General features: G+C 31.6%; 2 protein-coding genes across 2 annotated transcripts; both read right to left on the bottom strand.

Annotated features, from left to right (window-relative positions):
• Positions 1-319: 319 nt before the first annotated feature.
• Positions 320-1,867, bottom strand: LOC111000989. The gene is made up of 4 exons (XM_022270630.2): positions 1,768-1,867; positions 1,097-1,227; positions 676-805; positions 320-556 (listed from the first exon to the last, which is right to left on the bottom strand). The coding sequence occupies exons 1-4, from the start codon at positions 1,820-1,822 to the stop codon at positions 396-398; spliced, it is 477 nt and encodes a 158-aa protein (XP_022126322.2). The 5' UTR covers positions 1,823-1,867; the 3' UTR covers positions 320-395.
• Positions 1,868-2,907: 1,040 nt separating this feature from the next.
• Positions 2,908-22,178, bottom strand: LOC111000994. The gene is made up of 20 exons (XM_045631517.1): positions 22,173-22,178; positions 19,713-19,872; positions 19,262-19,454; positions 17,457-17,629; positions 16,883-17,142; positions 16,639-16,729; positions 14,833-15,020; positions 14,299-14,406; positions 13,793-13,959; positions 13,106-13,338; positions 11,362-11,513; positions 10,724-10,865; positions 10,191-10,383; positions 8,074-8,246; positions 7,159-7,397; positions 6,836-6,929; positions 6,008-6,195; positions 5,523-5,633; positions 4,068-4,234; positions 2,908-3,375 (listed from the first exon to the last, which is right to left on the bottom strand). The coding sequence occupies exons 1-20, from the start codon at positions 22,176-22,178 to the stop codon at positions 3,147-3,149; spliced, it is 3,267 nt and encodes a 1,088-aa protein (XP_045487473.1). The 3' UTR covers positions 2,908-3,146.
• Between the last annotated feature and the right edge of the window lie 394 nt (positions 22,179-22,572).

Genomic DNA, 22,572 nt, shown 5'->3' with positions numbered 1-22,572 from the left:
AATTACGAATATGAAAAAAATGTCAATATTGCTATAGGTAACAGCTTACGTCAATGTCAGTTTTAGCACTTTTCTGTAAAACTCATAATCCAAAGAGGTATGATTATATACATACAATATATAATCACTTTTAATTTATAATGTTTTTTAACCATACACAATAATTTTGGATTGTTTCACAATTCACAAAAAAATACAAACATTGTAACTATGACAACAATTTGAATTTTGATGGCGGCCATTTCAAAATTAAGTTTTTGCTAACGAATGGCGCGAAATAATTAAAATTAGTGGTTTTCATAATATTGAAACAAATAACTTATTTTATAAAATAATAATTTATTGGACCTGTACCTAAATAAAGACAAACATAATTTTGCTCTTCGCTTTCATAACTATTGGAAATTAATAAATATTCCAAGTATAGTGAGCATCGTCACCAGATAGTTAGATTTCAGACTGAAAGATCCTCCGGTCCCGGGGACTAGTAAATTAGTAGCATTTGTTTCCGGTCTTGGAGATAAATTGCTTCCCGTGACAGACTGTATACCATCACCTAAAAAGCATCAATGTAATACAGTAGTAAGCAAACTAGAAAGCTATAAACATTTTTGTTGTTTATAACTTGCTACTACTGTACTTTTTCAAATATAATTGTTGTGCATTTTTACTTACCTATATTACAACGGTTGATGGTACAAGCTCTATAAAACGTTCTAAAAGTTGGATCCTCTACCTCATGATTTAAAAAATCGGGATCACTTAGACAACTACGGGTGAAACTAGCAATTACTCCAGATGGGTCCTGAAAGATATCATTTGCTTGATTTAATATGTTCCTGGAAAACAATCGCGATCACAGAATACTTAACAAAATACATAAAAACTTTGATAATCTGTATTTGTTGTTTTCGCGAGTTATTGACATTTTAGGTTTCGCTTTTGACTACCATTATTGAGAAAACGATTCAAAATACGCATTTTTAAATAGAGCGTTCATTAAGAATTTAATATCTAACAAGTTATAATCCTAACAAAATACTCTTTGAATTAGTATCAGCTGCAGTAGGGCTTTATTTTTAAAGGAAATAGTTACCCGAAATTCCTGTCTCATTATTGTACAATATTTATGTATACAATTCACGACTGGAGTGCTATTAGTTATTGTCATGCATGACCTGTCAGTGTCAACTGATGAAAAGCTGCAAGCGTAGCATACTAGTTGAGCTGAAAGCATTTTTGATAAATTTCTTTTCATTACTTGAAATTTACAGTCTTAATATTAAAAGCAACAGTGCTTCGATTTATTTGTTTTATTATTTCCTATATAATAATTCTGTTAACCATTATGACTAATGCGATTACATCTAAGTATACAACGTATTTTGTTGATCAACATAAAAAACATATTGCTGTATGCAAGCACATTATAGACAAAATACAAAAATATTGCTACACTGCCATTTGTTTTGTCCAATGCGCACTAGCTAGATTCATGGTAAACAAATATTTTTTCGTACAGAAGGCCAATCGTCTAATTACTTAATTTATTTCAATAGCTTACTACTACTAAGGTTTTTTGCATACGGTTTATCGAGTACAAAATTGGATTCCCGGGTAAAGAATCATTTTGGGTCAAGAATCAGACGCAGGGCTGCAAGACCTATTAGTATGAGACATACAATAATATTTTTATTGAGCATGATAGTTTTATTTTAAGAACATTTGGAAGCGTAGAATTTCCGAAACTAAACACTATAACAATACCTGTAGTATATTGTAGACATATTGATACAATCACAAAGAGTACTTTTAAATACATATTGTTTTACTCACTGAAAAACAAAAACTGAAGCAATAATTATCATTCCAATCGACAAATCAATATTATCTTATCATTATTAATCGGCACCGCATATTATCATATAGAATCACGGTAAAAGTCCTTTGATTAATGCGATGTGAGTATAAAAATAAAAAATCTTCCATCCAAAGTAACACAAATTGAATAAGTACATTTTCATCTCCACATATAGTAGTAACATTTTCAATTTATTAACAAATATTATTTTGATGTATTAACCCCTACAATCCAAGCATACAAACATGAGATTGTGATTGATAATATCTATTGTTGATTAATTATTGGGATCGGGCGTAAAACAATTCCGATCGCTAGACAAATATACAATTTTATTTACCTTAGCCATCGGAGCCTTCAGGCTATCTACTCAGAGGTAAGACTGGACGCAGATCCTTATTCCACGTTATTTTTCCTTTATAAACTTTAGAAACCAGCAGTGGAAGCCGTTGTGGTAGTCGCAGGAAAGAGCAACTTCAAGCCGAACTACGCTCGCCAAAAGAGGCCGGTCTGAGTCGTAAAGGCCCTTAAGTCCAACATGCACGGGCTGACTTCCGATCTAGAGGCACCTGTTCAGTCTAGTCGAGGATACTCTGCTTAAGTTGGAGAAAGCGCACAACATCTTTTTTCCACAGGCAGTATGGTTAAATGTCAGGAGATAAACTCTCTGTCCTTACTTTCAGATGTGCCTAATAAAAACTCAATAGCAAAGCTAAGTGCTGCTACTGTTTAATGAGAGGAGTATAAAAATTATAAACACAGATTGGTTATTTCTAAACGAATTCCTATATTATTTTTTCTTACATCATTGGCATTCAAAATTTTCAGATGTTATCATTTCGAAATTTAACGGGCGACTATGTTATTAGCTCATGCGAAAGACTGACGTATTATGTCAAAATCCATACGTAAGACTCATAGCGGTCTTGCTTTGAATTTAAACCATACATACCTTTAATTTCAGACGTTATCAGTTCTTATGTTAGTGATCATTCTTATTTTATTGTGTCGAGAAAAACAAAAAACAAACACCAAATTGAGTTAAATGTTTATTGCTCAAATACATCACTATCTTAAAAACTTCGTAAAATATTATTATTTTTGTTTTGACTTGTGCTTATGAAAAATTGATTTTTACATTACCTTACTACAATCGTTTCTCTTTGAACATTCGCATAGAAATATTTTTTTTTAAATAATTACTTTTATTAATTAAAAATCTATGTTTCCTTTAACTAAAAACACAGCATAATCCCTCCCATTATCTTCCATAGGGTTATTTGAATTATTCATAATTTTTAGAAATACGCATGACTCGCTTATGATAAACAATTTCTATAAGAAGAGAGAGGATAGCAAACAACATTCCATACAGCAGTAGAAGTAATGCTGGGTAAAAGTCGATCATGTTGACGGAATCGAAGCTGCTACCACGGAAAGCGCAGGCAGGTTTCTTCGTGTACACTAGCCGATTAACTCGATCGTTCAGACCATGTTCTTGATTCCTGATCAATCTGAACAAAAAATAATACCTTGCACAAGATGTGTACCCTAATATAATTTAATTTACATATTTATTTTAGTAAATAATTAGAAGTGTAAACCAAATGATAGCAATCATCGCACACTTGAAACCAAAATGTGCCTTTTAGTCCTTTTTTTCCTCACTCATAAATATAACGTTCTTGTTTCCGATAATGTCCAAAAAGGTCGAATACACTCGTATTAAAGTGTCACAGATTTAAGAACCCTTAATTATTGAAGCAAGGAACAGCAAACGCAAAGATGGAGACAACTGAGAAGGTGGATTGACCTCATTAAAGAAACAGCAGGTGGTACATGGCAGCGAGTGGCACAGTGCAGAGAGGAATGGCGGGATTTGTAGTAGGCCTTTGCCAAAAAGCCAAATAACACTAGAAGAGGATTAAAATGGAAATTTGTTTAAATGTACATATAAAATGTATCTGAATAAAGGCTATTATTATTCATTATTAAAGGGGTTAAGAAAAAACATACGCCAAGTTTATTTCATTTTAGTCATAAGAAAATATTTCTGTAGGTATGGAAAAAAGCTTTCCATCTGTAGAGGCTTTTATTATATAATGCATATAGATGATATCATACTGAGATATAACGTTTAATAAATGACGGTCAACTTAAAATTAGAAAGTATTCCAAAATGATGCGCCAAAAACAATAGACTTACCCAATTTTAAAAATTTCTTTGTATGGCGAATTTTTTCGACACGTTTGCCAAGCTTTTGATTCCTGAATATACTGAATCTCTTGAAGACCACATTTTTCGTGTTCGTGAAAATATCTTTCAACCAACTTATAGCCAGTTCCTAAGTTCATATTAAAGGCGAATGGCTTCTACAGTAGAAAAATAATCATAATTACAGTAAACATTCTTAACTATATTAATAAATAAATATCCTAAAAAAAATCCTAATAAGTGATTCGGCAAAAACAACCCGCTATAAGTTATTGCAACCTAGTTAATTAATTACTAAGTATTTATTAATTTATTTAGCATTTTTTAATTTTTTTTATGGAAATAGTTCTTTGCCAGTTTCAAGTGAATGGTGTATTAATTATTATTAAAGAAATAAACATATCTTTATTTAAATGAATAAGAAACAATTACATACACACTACACAGATGTTACTTCGAAAATTTCATTAATTATAACTTTAACACAAGTTAACTCATTTATTAAAGGGTTTCTAATATATGGGTCTTAGAATAGATACATATTTAAAGTGGAACTTTCATATATCACACATAATTACCAAACTAAAATCACTTATAGGCAGATTTTGGTCAATATCAAAATGTATTCCTCAATCCGTACGTCATTTAATTTATAATTGTTTAGTCAAGCCACATTTCATATATCTAATTGAAATATGGGGTACGGCATGTAAAAACATAATTTCTAACTTACAAACACTACAAAATAAATTAATAAAATCATTATTTAGATACAATTTTTTAACACCGACTAATAAAATCTACCAAGAAACCAAAATTATGACAATTAAACAACTGTATGTATATAGCACCTGTATCTTGATAAAAAAAAATTTAAATAACTCAATCCATAGTTGCTTGTCGTTTAAAAAAATCAAACACACAACGACACGCAATACTCGTCGAGCGAGTTTGCTTATCTTACCGAAGCCGCGTACAAATTATTTGAAGAAATCTATTAGGTATGAAGGTGTGCAATTATTTAACCAATTACCATCTCAAATTCGTAATATTGGAGTGTTTGACAAATTCAAAAAGGCATTAAAGATGCATGTTAGAATGAACATAGCTGACTAAAATTGTTACGGTTAATGGCGACGTGTATCTCGCTCGTATATAATATATACATATTAATATTAAGTTTCTCATGTAAATAAAATATTTCTGTTTTGTAATGAGAAATAAAGTTCTTTAAACATTATATTGCACTTTCCTATTTGTAAAACATACATTATTTATACCCTTAGTCGTCTCGAGGTTTTGCACATTACTAAGGTATTGTATGCATTTAAAAGACGATTATCATTATTTCATCTAAACAAACAACATATTCGTCGGAAAAAGGAAAATGTGTAAATTTTCCTGTGTTTATATATTTTAGCGGAAGTATGACTATTTATTTATTACCGTTTGTAACTTTTTTACTCCTTCCTCTAAACTCATAAAGTTGGCGTCTTTCGATCCTTGAGGCGCTATTTTAGTTTGATATATGGCTTTCCTTATTGGGTCACTGGCAATCTGTAAAAATACATTGTTCACCTCGTTTAGATTTTTGAGTTTTGTAACACAATTTAAAAAGAAACTAAGGAAATGAAAAGTTTTTTAAGTAAAATTACTTTCATCAACGCAACAGTATGCATTAAAACGTAACTTAAACGCCAAATCATAAATCGCACCGATTGATTCTGAAAAACTGCAGAATTTATAATCGTCTTAAAATATATTTGGGGAAATCAAGAAGGGGTTTAATTGGAATATATTCCTCTTTCTTACGGTTGTGTGTCTTAAGGGGAACATATTAAATTAAAAGAAACCCCAAAACTTTGAAAAACCAAAAAACTAAATGACTTTAAAATCTAGCCTCAAATCTTATATATTGTATCGAAATTTACCGAGAAATGATGTCGATTGTACGTCGTATCCTCGACGCCAAGTTCAAGCCGAGAGTTCAGAAGGTCAGATAGAGTCCTTATCTTGTTAGAGTTGGACTGCAACAACGCTACGATATTTGCTGAATAGGAGGTATACAGAAACACGAACGCGAAAAATAATAGAAACATTACCACGCGTCCAAGGGTACCTGTAATCATTAATAACGCAATTTTAATTTAATATATGCACAAATATTGTAAGGAAATAAACCTTAAGAGTACTAATTAATTCCTTTACTATAATATGTGTTATATTAGTAATATATGAACCTAAAAATTATAGGAAAGAGTCGACAATTTAATTCAAGTTTACAAATATAATCCGTAGATCTATTTGGACGCTTAAAAGGGTTTTCACTGCACTGTGTTGACTAATCTAGTTTCATTCGGTAATTGAATAAGAAAAAAATAAAAAAATAAATGGCTGAGCTGCTTTTAATTTGTTACTACATTGAGCATTTGAGTTGACTAACTTAGTTACTACACGTACAAATCAACTTGGCACCTGATTTGGCGATATGGCGAGGTTACCTTTGAAACGAGTAATTAGTGTTAGTTACATTTGGTAATGTACAATAAAACTATTTAACAACAAAATTCTTCAATCCCAGTACATATTTTTGTAGTTTGGTATAATATCTATAACATTTGGTATATACATTTTCTTAACGTAAAACAAGCTAAGGAAACAATAAAGATGTTGTAATACAACATAATTATTACCGCTTTAAAAATGACCAGAGGAAAATAGAATAATTGTCAGATTAATGAGATAAGTCTAGTACTAACCTTTCAGTTCGGTGAAGCTTCCTTGTTGAGAAATAGCACTTATAACCAAAATAGAAATATCGCTTATATTTGGACGCAACACTGTTTGATCGTTCTAGAACATGATAGGAATAGGTTTTAATCAGTAATTTGTTGAGAAATAAACTCGAATAAGAAAACATCAGTTTTGTGTGGTATGTATCATATTTAGTATTTATATTATTCAAACGCAAAAGAACCTAACGTTAAATATTCTAAGAAAAGATAACTTAGCTATTAAATTTCAGAATTATTGATATATAATAATATAATATATATAATATTAACCTTTAAAAAATACATACATTGTTCCGGATGTCCAACTTCTCATATTCCCAATACGCGTTGATAAGTAGAATAGTTGTTAATAGTATAATGAGTCCAAGAATACATAACCACACTTTGGGCCTGAACGGTAATATGAAAAGATTGTTTTGATAGGACAAAGAGGGCTGACGAAATACGAATTTGGTAGTGGGTGGAGAAGGGTACGCCAAATATTCTAGTACATCCAGCCGCGATTTTGTTATGAATATCATTGTACCTGTAGAAAAATTACATGTCAACTACTGGGGCGCTCCCAGTCGCCACCGAAAATAGCGATATTTTAACTAAAAGAATATCATTAATTTGAAATAGTCTGGAATCCGGGAGATTAATATACGATACGCGTGTATCAAACTGTTCGGGGAATTTCCGCGTCGGTTGTTTTCGGCCATTTTTTTTTTGCGTGTACGTCTGAACGGGAAAGTCCCCGGTAATAGCCCAGTTCCCCACAACTTCACTATTCGCCCATGGTTACTTATCAAATGTATATATTATTAAAATATATAATCATATGTTTCTCTACATATCTTGAAATGTAAAATTAGTATATTAAGAATTAAGATATACCTGGCTACTTCGTGTGTGCGTGTTGTTCTATGTAACATAATAATGTAAGTATATGTTCCACATTTACTACTCATATACTGTTTTAAAATGTGATGAGGAGTATGATGTAATGGTTGCGGGTAACAGACATTTTGTAACAAGCCTTGGAGTTACAAAGGTGTGACGGAGAGTTTATTGCCAGTTCTTTTCGCCAGGCCCTTGATTTGAGAACTGGCATAAATGTACATTTAGAAGCATTAATTTTTGTCTGACATTCATGGTTGCTTGGATAAATTATATTTTGATATTACTTAATCGAATTTATAGATAAATACGGTAAACGTTACCAGCAAGTTCTGCTTTTCCCAGAACCAAATCTCCGACCATTCCGTTAAACGTTCCGTTAGTTTGATATCCCCAAGTGTCAGTATACATGGTCACCATCGACGCGTTCAAGAAGTCGTACAGTGGACAAATTTGACGGTACCCCGATTTTGCTACTGTATCCACGAAGATGTTCCTATAATATTTTAATTTTATTTTAATATGGGAAAATTAAAACTCAAAGCACTTAATAATTGTGTGATTTAAATGAAAAAAAAAACATAAAATTCACCCATCTATGTACTCTTTTTTTACGATCAATTTTAAATTCACAAAACTAAAGTTAAATACGTAACTTCAGATCTTCGAATATAACTTTTAAAAATATCTGACGCAATTTATGACTAGTTTAATGGTGATTTAAATTCTGAAAAACTGAATGCTAAGAAAATTGACCGTTATAAATTCAAATAAAAATATCTATTTACAATTATTTTAAACATAATTTCAAAAGGCTAACAGAGAAGTTTCTTATATTTTATTGCGTATATACTCATGTGATAATAAGATCTAAGTAAATTAAGTCGCGAGCCGGATAGTAAATATTTTCAATATATAAGGTGGTAATATGAAAAATACATTCAACTGAAAATCTTTTCAATTTACTTTAGTGGAATTAAAACTAAATAACGCCTAAGTGTTATAAGTATTTTTTCGTTGAATGCCAATTTATTTTGTATTTATCACCCACTTTTAATATTTGTTTTCCTAAACTAAAAATGTAATCTAATAACTTAAATATAATTATCGACATTATTAAAGTATTTTTCCAAATTGGACATGTCAATTTATTGCTGTTTTCACCAATGGTTGAGGGAAATGTATTAATTTCGTTTCCCGCCTCCTCAACTACCATGAAAGAGCGACCTACATACATACAATCATACATAAGTAAACTGCGATCTGCAAAGCGATCCAATCCCATAATGTAAGTTAGTATATATTATATGTACACGCGTTTAAAAAGAAAAAATAATAAAATACGTTTATTTTCGAACATAAGATCATCAAGGTCGTGACGTCAATGTCGCGTCCCACGTCTCAGTGGTATTTTTTTTTCCAAATTTCAAGGTATTTTATTCACTCAAAATAATGCACGCGCTATTCTTCAAAACCACACTATCACATTCGTTGAGGAAAGCATACAATATAGACGAGCTCGGAACGGAATTAATGATTTATCATGTATCCGTCTTATTTATAATGTTATTTATAATGTATCCGTCGGCATTAGCTTGCAAAATATATAAAGGTAAAGGGTACAAAATTGTGTATGTTAACTAAACATTGACATCAGGCGAAAACAGCTAAAATATGACCCACATTCGTACGTCAAAGCCAAGTTACTTACAATTACCGTTTAGTTTAAAACAATGAGTAGTTACGTAAATAGCCAATATACAACTCAACGGGCAGGTTATGTCCTTTAACTGATAACGTTAATTTATTTTATGAACTGTGACGCATTTGATTAAATTAAATATTATCTTAATATCGTAATATAGACATATATATGATTTTATTTATTTATTTATTTATTTTTTTATAGAACAGGGGGCAAACGGGCAGGAGGCTCACCTGATGTTAAGTGATACCGCCGCCCATGGACACCCTCAATGCCAGAGGGCTCGCGAGTGCGTTGCCGGCCTTTTAAGAATTGGTACGCTCTTTTCTTGAAGTTATTTTGTAAGTTACTTTAAAATTCAGTTTTTAGTATTGGTGTTTGGCTCAGTGGTTTCAATCTGAGGCTTCGATCATTTGCTGTGCACCAAGTCCGCTCGACCAACAAATTCTGCTCGTACGATGATATGAAAACATCGCGACTAAACGACTATTTGGGTCTAATGCATGCCCCATGCACCTATTACGAAAGTCACAAAACAAATATCTAAAATCTGAGGCCTGAACCTAAATAGTTATAGTTATATATTTATAGGTATTTTTTGTATTAGTATATAAGCATTATTATGTACCTATTTATATCAAGCTAAAAAGCTGATGATTTTGTGCATAAAAAATAATAATAAAAAAATGATGACTATATATAATAGTGTATACAGTGCTGTTTTTTTAACCTCACCTTAAAGTCATAATTTCGGTCTTTGTTCTATTATCACTTATAACAATTGAAGCCGCTATGGGTAGGCCCATGAGATTTTTGCGTCGCATTGAAGCTGGTTTATCCATTTCCCTAGATTTGTTTAAGCTTTTCGACGCTGTCCAAGTGCCAAACGATTCTTTTATTAGCACGCCGTGATTATGTGATTTGTAAACTATAAGAGAAATTTTAATTAATGAAAAGTATACAGTATATATTATTTGTTTAATGAGGTATTATAATTGGTACATGTTTTCGAAATTTAAATTATATTATATTGAAAATATCAATTGTATAATTAGGCTTAACATATACAATGCTCTTTGCAATGAACCCCACAGACTAACCATGCGAAAAAGTTATAATAAAAATTAGAATACATTTCAAATTAAGAGTGAGAAAGAACCTTCATGGTGAAATATCCAAAAATAGAGTTCAATGTGTATAAACAATGTAAACAGTTAATGTAAGCTAAACGGACTTCAATAACAAAAAGCTTTAAAAGTTTTACTTACTAACGGACAAGCTATATAGTTTTTCTTTCCTTTCAGCAACGATAACATTAGAGTCGAACAAAAAATTGTAATTTCCCAGTTTCTCAACTTGTTCGATGATAAACCATCGTGATGGGTTTCGGAATTTATGTGTATCATTTGCCTAGAAAAAAAGGTAATTTATACAAGGTAGGCGTAGGTGCTTTTTCTTAACAAGAACATCAGATGGCTAAGTAAAGAAGAAAACTGGCTCGGCCGTCCATTTCTCAAAACAGTTCAGCCCATTTTCGATCCCCCTACGTACCTTATGAGGTACGTAGGTACGTACTTTTGCATTTTTCTTACAACAGTAACATAATTTGACAGGAATATTTTTTTACTTAAAATAGTACGTTCAGGCTGATTAATTTTTATAAATGTGCTGTAAAAAAATTCCATACTCGAGATTAATGGGGACCTTTTAAATATTATTTATAATTATGTCTTGAACAGTTTTACTGATTTTCAGCTTGTTCGGACTTTATGTACTTACCTTCGAATGTCTAAATTGACCGGGATTATACGGGTCACACCCTCATACTACAATTGCATCATGAATATATAAATTTGATTATGGTATATATGTGGTGTGTAGTGTGTACACGTGTGTATAAACTTACCATTTGTAACAGAGATTTACTTGCTGGGCAGTTCAAATCGACTATTATAAACACATCTTTATTTTGAGGAATTTTGTTAAAATCATCACTATTAAAAACATAACAGAGCGAATGTTGGCTCAACAATTTTGCCATCTGTACAATTTCGTTTTCTAAATTATGAAAAAGTGTTAATATATTTAGTTCGTTAAATATTTTAACCATTGAAAATTACTTTAAAATTAGCTTTTAGCTGATGGACAATGCTTATATGGTTTTAAAAGCAACCTTATCATGAAAAAAATAAGCAAATGCTTTACGTTCTATCAGGCTTTCTAGCTATATATAGGTGATACGTACAACAACCAGCTTAAAAAAATATTTTAATGTAAATAACAATTTCTTACGTTTATATTCACAAATGAAAGCAAAAATTGCGGTAGGTTTGTTAAAAGATTTTACTAAATCCACTGTCATCTTTATCTCATTTAAGTTGATAGACAAACTACTTTTAAAAAATAAAAATAAAAACAAGACTTTAAATTGCATTGTTAGTTTTGTTTCCATTAACTGTTCCCTTGAGTGGACAGTTTGTGAGTGGTTAGTTTCTGTCTATTGACAAGTATGAAAGCAATATGCCTGGTACATGTATTTATCTAATAATAAATTAAATTGATCGTTCTGTATAGAAGCGGGATACATGTGAGTGGCATATGTAACTATTTAAGTTGCAAAGATCTGGATACCAAAAAACTCTCCTATGAAATTTTAGGCATGTTGGCCTCACGCATTTTCGATATAATATGAGACATGACAGTTTCTTCACAATTCCTTGACCGTAAGTAGAGGAAAATCATATATCATACATCACATCTTCAATTAAAAAAAACATATAAACCTTTTAAAGCGAATCGTGTTATCAAATTTTGATGAAGAATGTATGATGATATGATAGTGGAAGAAGCAAGAGAGGTATGTAAGAACCGTAGTCTCTGCCTAACCCTTAAACAACAACTGAGAATACTTTTTTATAACATTTTCTGAACGTGGAACTGTTTTAAATAAAAGACATTCATTTCTATTCGACTTTTATTTCTAAGCATTCATGTAGATTGAAAATGCAAAGTCGGGGCGCGTTGCGATCTAATAGAATCGGTACAATAATTGTAGCTTGCCATATCATTAGCTATAATAACTGGCTCATTTATTACAGTGGTATCATTGTTAATAGTTATACTAATCGGTGTATTATGTGGCTTTCTATGCTAAACGATAATTATTAGGTTCGTAATTGTGCTTCGTAGGATGTGGGAGGAACTTGTATGAAAATAATTATTTATGTAAGTTACATACGAAAGTTACATCTTATTCAATTTGATCATAGAAATTAAAGGCACTACATAAGAGAAGTAAGTAAAAATAATAAACCAATGAGGTTTTCATAAGACGGTGCAGTTCACATCTAAAACATATTTTGATGAATTAGTCACTTAACAATTGTGGTAAAAAATTATAGCTTTATTTCTCCATATAACATTTAACTATATCTACAGCCTTCCACTTGATATTCAAATAACTTTCCCCGTAGTATTTTCGAGCAAAAATATATGCCATAATAGTAAGTAAAATAACAGACTCGCAATTCAGTTCTACCGTAAAAAGTTATTCGAAAACAACTACTACTATACTAACAACTACTATATATATTAACTAGGGTTAATGAACTACTCGAGAATTGCTGCTTTTCTATGCGAAGCATTTTTACTATTTTTTTGCATGAAGGTTTTAAGCGATTGTTTCTTCTTTTCGTAAAAGATTTCCAAAATTAAAAATGTCAATGCCAAAAGAGATCCATAGGATAGAATCAGTAATGCCGGATAGCAATCGACCATGCTCACAGATACAAAATTATCTTGTCTGCTTAAACATTTCGGACGTTTCTCGTAAAGCAATCGATTTTCCCTTTGCTGCAGACCGTGCTCTTGAAGCCGCTTTGTACTTGAAAATAATAAAATCAATTAGAATCTGCAACATATGTTTTTTTTAGAACCGGGGGTAAACGGGCTCATCTGATGTTAAGTAATACCGCCGCCCATGGACGCTTTCAATGCCAGAGGGCTCGCGCGTGCGTTGCCGACCTTAGATGTTGTTGCGTATATCTTGGCTTCCATTGCCGGTGTACAAGTATTTAGGGGCAGAACAATAATAATACAAAATTATTAATGACTACTATGTCCCCTTTGTATTATGGGATTTATATATTTATGCATTTATTAGAATTCATTAGTTAGAAAAGTTATAGTACTTAGTTTACTGGATTAAATGTCAAAAAATACATTTTATGTTATAACTATTGGCATGTATTGTAATTTTAATTGAACTAATGTGATATTCATGACATATGAAATTTAAATATAATATACAGCAATTATTATGCCAAATATTTAATTACCCAATTTTAAACAACTCCACGAAAGGCGAATCCTTTTGGACTGCGAGCCAAGGGTCAATCACTTGTAAATATTGGATCTCTTTGAGGCCACATTTTTCACCTTCTTCAAAATATTTGCTCACGAACTTGTAACCCACACCGGTTTCCATATGGAAAGCGAAAAGGCCCTAAACATAGGATTATAATCTATATTACTCAATATTTCACTAATATGAAGCATCAACATCAGTTAGAAATATAATTATGATGTTTTTTTTCTTTGTACTTGATAAAATTTTAATGTATAGGATGATAATAACAGTTATAAAATATATAAATAATAGTATTCGTCGAAATCTATCTAGTTAAAAGAATTTAATATGATGTATCATTTAATTTAATTTAAATATGTGTATTTGAGCACAAAAATATTATTAGTAAAGGAACTTCTGACACAATATGCTATCAATTAATTTATTTTCCACTAACGTTTAGTGGATTGTTCTTTAGATATTTCTGATAAGTACCATCTGCATTTTCTTTATTCCTTCATCAATCGTCATGTAACGGGATTTGCCACCAGATGGCGCAATTTTTGTTTCATATATTGTCTTTCGAATTGGTTCGGATTCAATCTAAAATCAACAAACTTTAAGTCTAACTGTACAATATTTTTATTTACTAATATACATTCCTCATTTATATGACGTAATATATATGTCGTTTCTAATTATTTTTGCGCTTTCAAGCGATCTCTTCCAAGCCAAACTAAAAACTACAAACACAACTTAGGTTAAATTTCAGTTGTTTAAAATATTTATTATTTGATATAACGTGCAAATACAGATTGAATTTTTAATAATAATCATGCAAATATATATATATATATATACATATATATATTTTGTTCAAATAATAAATGTTTGCCTTGGGTTCGACGAACTATTGCTTGTTTTTCATGAATGAAATTTCATGAGAATTGGTCAAGCCTTTTCGGAGGAGTTCGGTTACTAACGCCGTGACACAAGAATTTTATATATAAGATAGAAGCTAACGTTTACCGAAAAATAGTATCTGTTGAAAACAGTGTCATGTACACCAAAACTAAGTCTGGAATGCAATAAATCGTCCAAACTCTTTATCTGTGAGGAGCTGGACTGCAAGAGAGCCACGATGTTGGCTGAATACGATGTGTAAAGGAATGTTAAGAAGATGAAAAGCAGCAGTAAGACAACACGGCCGAGGGAACCTGAAATGGAAATAATATTATTTATTGTTTTAAACGAAAATCACTTTGGCAATGATATGGATATAGAAAACTAGTAGATTTAAAAAAAATGGGAATTTTAAGGGCGGTACATTAATCTAGGTATCGGAACAATAGCAAGGCAACATTGAATTTATCACATTTATAATTTATAATTACATTTATAGTTCTGATAACATGGTGGCTTAGCTCGAATATTACAATAGTATTTTCGATGCATGTTTGAACTTTTTTTAGTTATAAAAACGTCCCCTATTACGATGGCTGTTTAATTTTACGTATCGTTCTTGCCTTATAAATGAAACAAAGGTTAGTTGATATCACAGGAGACCGAAGAGCTGGTAGGTACCTCGGACAAAGATTTATTCTAGCTATTCACAATAGAAACGCTGCCAGTATCTTCGGAACCTTGCCTAAAGGGACTCGTTTTAATAATATTATATTTTAAGGTTAGTAATTGATTTAAATATGTAGTTAAAATGATATAATGATCAGTAAAATGTTAGCATTTAAGGTAATTTCGTATTGTTTTCATGCTAATAGCCTAAGTAATACGATATAAGTTGTTCGGAAAGTTCCGATAATTAACGATAACAAAACAAATAGCTTTAAACAAATATGGGAGCTTGTGCTCGGTGAAAACCAGCCTAATGACGAGCACTTAATTATTTCCTGTACACATGTATTTAATCTGTATTAGGTAGATGCTATTCCACTTAGCAGACTGCGAAACAAGTTTTCATAGAAAATCAACGCAAATCACCTCGTTATCAACAAAAAACGTTTGATAATGATGAAGTTAGTAATGTAAAAGCACCGTAACCCCAATGGGGCATGGGGACGACTCGCCTCGTGCATTGATAACATTTATATGAAAGTTTCGTGTGTTAGTAATTATTTTTTTGAGCGTCAATACGATACGACGACGTTCTTCACGATATTTTCTTATATCGTAGGAGTTTATTGCGGAAAGAGAAAGAAAATCTGATCCACATAATCCTCATAATGGACTGACGCGCTACCTTTGAGGCACATGGTAAACCACTTTTTTATAGATAAGATATATCTTAAAATCACTCCCTCCGTAACCAAATAACTCTCCTCATCAACATCCTATTTTAATGATAAGATGGAAAAATAAACTCGCACGAACCTGGATATTTCATTAACAGTCAACTATAATTTACAATGCTATTTACATAATTACATAGATAACGCTATGTCCCACGTTTTATTCCAATGACCTAGATTTAAAAACCGAGTGTTTTAGTGCATTGAACCACGTCAATATTTTTTGTATTGAACAGCAAATGGGCGACGAGCCCAGCTGATGTTAAGTGGTGCCGCCCATGGACACTCAACGCCAGAGGGCTCGCGAGGTTATTGCTGCTACATTTACAATTGTACGCTCTTTTCGTGAAGGTCCATAAGTTAAAATAGTTCGGAAATATTCAAGATATGTCTCAATATCAGGAATGTCATCACTTCTCTTTTAAAGATCTAAAAATGTGCTCGACAAATATGTAATTTTCACTTATCTATAAACATAAAGACGTCTACTTTGAATCATGAAATGAGTTTATTAAGTTATTTTAAATACCTTTTAGTTCTGTATGGCTACCTTGTTGACAAGTTGCTGCAAATATCAAAATCGCAATGTCTGATACATTTGGACGGAGGACAGTAGAATCCTGGCTCTGAAAAGTGTTCAGTTTAAAATATAATTATCGAATTCTCTGCGGATTTCCCGTGTAAATGTACTAGTAAACATGTAAAATTCACGTGCCAGCTTTTGGTTCAATAATTCTATACAGATACATGACAGGTATACATAGACAGGTAACATCAATAAATGTACTTACAATAGAACTTTCCGGACGTGTCTTCTTCCATTCCCAGAGCGTAATGAAAAACAAAGCAATGAATAAAATTGTTAACAAAGAAACAGAACCGTACCATAGATATTTATGAAAGGATAATAAAAAGAGATTATTTTCGTAGGATAGCTTTGGCTGTCGAAAAACAAACTTGGACCGAGTTGGAGTTGGACTGGATATGTATTCGACCACGGACATACGCTGGCTCGTAAAAAACATTGGAGAACCTGTAAGAAATCAGTGACTTAAAGTAGTGTTAAATCAGTGTCACTTGTTTTGATGTCTGTTTCGTGATCATGTGTCATCATACATGCTATCTATTTTGTTTTTTTACAGACAAGGGGGTAAACGGACAAGAGGCTCACCTGATGTTAAGTGATACCGCCGCCCATGGACACTCTCAATGCCAAAGGGCTCGCAAGTGCGTTGCCGGTCTTTTAAGAATTGGTACGCGCTTTTCTTGATGGACCCTAAGTCGAATTGGTTCGGAAACGTGAAGTGAAGTAACCTTATTCTTCCATCGGTGTTTCTAGTTCTTTACCTCCGATATCAACCTCGCCTCTAACCAAGTATCCAGTCATACCATTCCAGGAATTATTATTTTTATATCCCCATGTATCAGTAAATATATAATTCTTGCTGGCATTCAAATAATCCAATAGATGATTTATAGTCGGATAGTTAACTTTGGTAATAGTATCAATGTGATCATTTCTGAAACAGGTTTGTATTTCAAATATTAAGACATGGTATCTATTTGAATAATTGTTATATGTTTGTTTAAGGATAGAATTTAGACCATATATATTTCACCATACCCGCCATGTGAAAGGATTGACCTGGTAAAGTTTTTTTTATATAACAGGAGGCAAACGGGCAGAATTTTTGATTTAATTATTGAAATCTTGCCTATAATTATAATTCATTATAATCGGATAAAGTTATCATGCTTTGGCACTTTAGGTTTTTTTTCTTGTCTACCTACCCGGCGACTTATGCCCTTAGGCCAAAGAAGCTATTTAAATAAATTCAGTACAATTCAGTTCTTTGTTTAAAAGAAAAGTAGTAGATAACTTACTTAATAATATTTATTTGTTTAATAGTACTATAGCATTGCGATTTTAAACTATTTCAGTCTGGATTTGATCTTATAATATAAACATTGACCACAAAACAGAGATATTTATAGATTGGTTTATAAAAAGTAGGGAAATAACCTTATGATTGCGATAATTTGAAATCTAAATGCACTGAAGCGTTACAATGCTATTTGTAAATTTGCGTAGTCATTTAAAAATAAATAAATTGTTATATAGAATATAAATAATAGTCATATCAATAGTTATATGGATTAACATCTAGTACACTGTATTTACAACTATCTTCACCTACAAAGTAATAATAAACATAATTAAAAAAATATATTTTAGCTATTCAAAGGGGGAACGCAGCCAGTATCATCGGAACATTACCTAAAGGGTCTCCTTTTAATAATATATTTTAGTTATTACATTTTAAGATTAGTTTTTACAATCTCTAATTATCCATTTTTAATATTATCACTCTGTACATTAAGAATATTGTAAATACTGTATATCTGTGTGTTTGAAATAGCGACAATTATATGATATTAAAAAAATAATATCTAGTCTTAGATAGAGAAGTCTTCAAAACCTAGTGAACTTAATTTCCAAAAATAATATTGTTTCAGATTGGTGAAGAAGACACCTTAACAATGATCATTGAAACACATGTGTCTGCTACTGGAAAACCACAATACTTTTATAAAATGACGCATTACTCAAAGCCTATCGTGATTCTTCTTCTCATTCGGTACGCTCTTGCCAGAGCGGTCGTGATCGCTATATAGTAGAAGTAGAAGGCGCAGATGTGATGCGCTTCACGACGCTCCGCCACCGCTGCCTATTGGAGGTCACCCTGCTGCACTGATTCAGTGTTTCTCCTACGGGCGGACTTAATCTGATCAGTCTATCGTGTAGGTGACCTGGCGCGCGGTCTAGCGTCTTCCACCTTCCCCTGGACGACAAGGCGTTCTAAGGACTGATCACCACGCCGAGATACGTGACCGAAGAATCTATCCTATCGTGATCCCCTGGTATAATTTCCTGTAAGCCACCGGATGTCGCAGGTGTCGGATCACTTTATTTAAAGTGATCTGCTCGAATATATTATGTAATTATTAATAAAGATAATTTCACGAATTTGAGTGTTTTTTAAGGAAGTTTAAGGCATGGTTTTATTTATTACTAATTAATTTACTTCTACTATATTCCCGAACTATTATTTGTCCACGGCAACTGTAGTGAAACAACAAATTTTACTAACTTTCCATCCGTTAGATGATAGATACTGTCGTTGTCTGTTATCACGAAGCACACATTAATGGTATTTAATCCTAAATTTTTTCGTCGTAGAGATGTAACATCTATCCACTCTGGGTTTTTCTTTAAACCAAATTTTGCGCTCCATTCTCCAAATCGCTCAACTTTCCAGTTAGAAATGTTGGTGATTTTGTAAACTGTAAATTATAATATGTATTAGAAGATTCCTGCCATACTAAGAGGAATTAATACATATCATAAATAAACATTTCTCTAGTTCAACAGTATTTTAGTTGTCGTTTTTTGTCATGTATTCTGATTCAATGTCATAGAAAATTATATGGGTGAGTATCGTAACTTTACGGGTGAAACTTTATTTCAAATCAAGGCGAAAATAACTATTATGAAATCGCTTAAATTATTATTTCTGTAAGTAAATGGACATATAAACATACCAAAGCTGATTTGATATATATCTTTCCTTTTAGTTATCAACACAACGTCTTCATCTAGTTGAACGTTTCCAGCGCCCAGAACCGAGTCGCTTAGATTTAAATGTTGCTTATTTAGAAATATCCATTTGAATGGCGGTCGAAAGAGTTTTTTCGCTTCATCCTTAATACAAACAACTTGTAAGAACGACTACTTTCACAGAGTATGTATGGATCGATGTATATTTTATACATTCTATTTACTCAAATATTTTTTTAGTTGTTTTTGATGGTAAGTGATACCGCCATGGACACACAAGGGCGAATGACTCTTATCTCTGAGGTCGTAGGTTCCAACTCCAGCTGTGCAAAAATGGACTTTCTGTCTATATGGGCATTTAACATTTACTCAAACTGTGAAGGAAAACTCAGAAATCTGAGGCCCAGACCAGAAGAAGGATGTAGAACCACTGATTTATTTTATTTACGTATAGACAGATACACAATGCAGTTAATATATTAAATGAACAAGTTTATGGTTTGTAAACTAATAATATGGTTTATTTATTAAACTTACGTAAAACGTATTAGAGAAACGATGTTTTACACGCAATTCATCTAACACCGTGACGAAAGATTGTTTTATATTTGAACATCCGACATCCGCAATAAACATTATATTTTGTTTGACATTGTTCATTTTATTATTCATAAATTGCACCGTTATTGGTTCATCCGTTTTCTTAGTAATGTCCAAACTCATTTTACGTAGTTCATCTGAAAGATTGATATTTATGTTACTAAAACTAACATGTGGATAACATAACGTGCAATTCTAACTTCGTGAAACTCAAGTCAAGGTCGTGAAACTCGTGGACTTTTAAATGTTTTCCGAATAATTAACACGACAAAATTAAGAAAGCCAGGCTAAAATCAGGCAGGATATGATTCCGAAAAAAAACTACAATGCCCGTACCAGTGACTGGGGCACATTAGGCTCATAAACGAAGATTAGGCAGTGAAGGTAGTCGACATAATAAGTATCATTGAAATTGGAAAAGGAACTGCTGTATCTGAAAGCCAGATGTCGAAGATCCATGCTTCGGAGGCCAGGACTCAGTATGGCTCTCCAAGCTAGCGGTGTGAGACAAAGAAGGCAGATGACCAACTATACACCATTGGAGAGTCAATCTCTTTCTGGCTCTTGACTTTATGATAATAACAATTTCTGGAGCTGTCTTATCAACTACAGTGTAGTGTAAACTTAATTTAATTTAATCGACGCAAGAGGATGATAGAAGACTAACTCTTAACCACAAGTGAAGATGAGATATTAAATATTAATACGTTATTTTAAGGATTTAAGGATTAAGTTTGTTTATATAAGAGCTGGGAACCCTGACACAGTTATTTTTTACTTAAAAGGGTTACCAAATCTTACACCTAGGAATGAAAATGTGCCTACTTTAAATGAATAAACACTTTATTTATTATACAGCTGTTTATGTACATTTTAGTAAAAAAATATTATTTAGGATAATAAACAGCTAAATTAATTAATTATTATTATATTGCTAAAAATCTACTTGTTTATAGAAAAATATCAAGTAAATACATATACGGTACTTCTTTGGCTTCTCAATAAGTCATTTACCTTGATATTAAATTTAGCTATATTGTATTCAAATACCTTCGTTATAACAATCCAAAAATACCAACGAATACCGTTTTCCAAACTCGTTTCTCAGATCTAAAATTAAGTCTGTATTTAAATGTTCTGCAAAACATTTCTTTGCAATGATACATACAACTATCAAAAGAAGCACTCTCATGATTTCCTTGTACTGAATTTTCATAGGAGCCAAGAAATGTTTAAACAATAAATTGGCCAATCTTGTTAAACCACTTTCACGAATATTCGCTTCGTTAATAAATTATGGGTACCGATGGTTTCACTGCAAATTGTAGGCTGAATTTATGATTTATGATCAATTTTCTATTATAACGGAAATGCAATCAGTATTTTGGTATATTATTTGATTTATTATGAAACTAAATACTTAGCTCAGACAAATTTGTAGAATTTCTACAAAGTCTAAGCTAAGCTAAAAATAAATGTACGTTTATTTAAATCTTAAAAAAAAACGACACACAATATAAATTAGTAGGAAATTGTCTACTGTCTTCTACATTAAAAATACCTCTTATAAAATCTGCAAGTTTGTATTTGTTATAAATAAAATGAAGCGGTATTTAATCTTTCAATTTTTTCTAAACATTCTGACCAAGTTCGTTATTTTGATGCATGGAGCGAACCTATTAAATATATATAATAATATATATTTAATAGGTTCAATTACAATTTAATATATAATCTTAAAAAATGAAGAGTGCATTTAAGCCCTATTTGTTGTCATTAATTTATCTTAGAATCCCTCCTCCTCCTCCAATGATACGAACTTCAAACAACAACATGTGAATTACCTGCATAATTCACTAATGTTAATTGATATTTTCCATCTCGCCAAAGAGTTATTAGTGCTTACATATTTGAAGACGCGGGATGACTGACTTTGTTTAAGCAGTAACAATCAGGTTTATTCTTTGTATAATTTATTATTTGTTGTTGTAATTGTTTTAATTAGTTTTTAATATACATATTTGTCTATTAATGTAGTTGATGTTTGTTTATATATGTAATAAGTATATGTTTTGGCTTTCTATATTGTCTAAGGGTTTATTAAAATTACATATTGTAAAACAGAACACTTAGTTGGTACTTTAAGGTTACTAATAAATAAGCCGAGTTTAAATTAATATGTATTGTAACAAAATTAAGAGAAATCAATTGATTTTGATTTGGACTAAGTTTCAACTTCAGTTC

Source organism: Pieris rapae, chromosome 15, assembly GCF_905147795.1.
Source record: "Pieris rapae chromosome 15, ilPieRapa1.1, whole genome shotgun sequence".
Lineage (NCBI taxonomy): Eukaryota > Metazoa > Arthropoda > Insecta > Lepidoptera > Pieridae > Pieris > Pieris rapae.
Note: the sequence above shows the minus strand (reverse complement) of the source record. Positions and strands in the feature narration are given on the sequence as shown.

Bases quoted from the DNA above. Each gene is read 5' to 3' on its own strand.
- LOC111000989 (XM_022270630.2), bottom strand. From the start codon at position 1,822: ATGTATTTAAAAGTACTCTTTGTGATTGTATCAATATGTCTACAATAT. The intron at 806-1,096 runs GTAACTATTTCC...GATATCTTTCAG, and splicing joins TAATGAGACAGGAATTTCGG to GACCCATCTGGAGTAATTGC. The intron at 557-675 runs GTAAGTAAAAAT...GATGCTTTTTAG, and splicing joins CATCAACCGTTGTAATATAG to GTGATGGTATACAGTCTGTC.
- LOC111000994 (XM_045631517.1), bottom strand. The intron at 15,021-16,638 runs GTATTTAAAATA...TTTCCATTTCAG, and splicing joins TAGCCATACAGAACTAAAAG to GTTCCCTCGGCCGTGTTGTC. The intron at 10,866-11,361 runs GTAAGTTTATAC...CTTTTTTTCTAG, and splicing joins GTAAATCTCTGTTACAAATG to GCAAATGATACACATAAATT.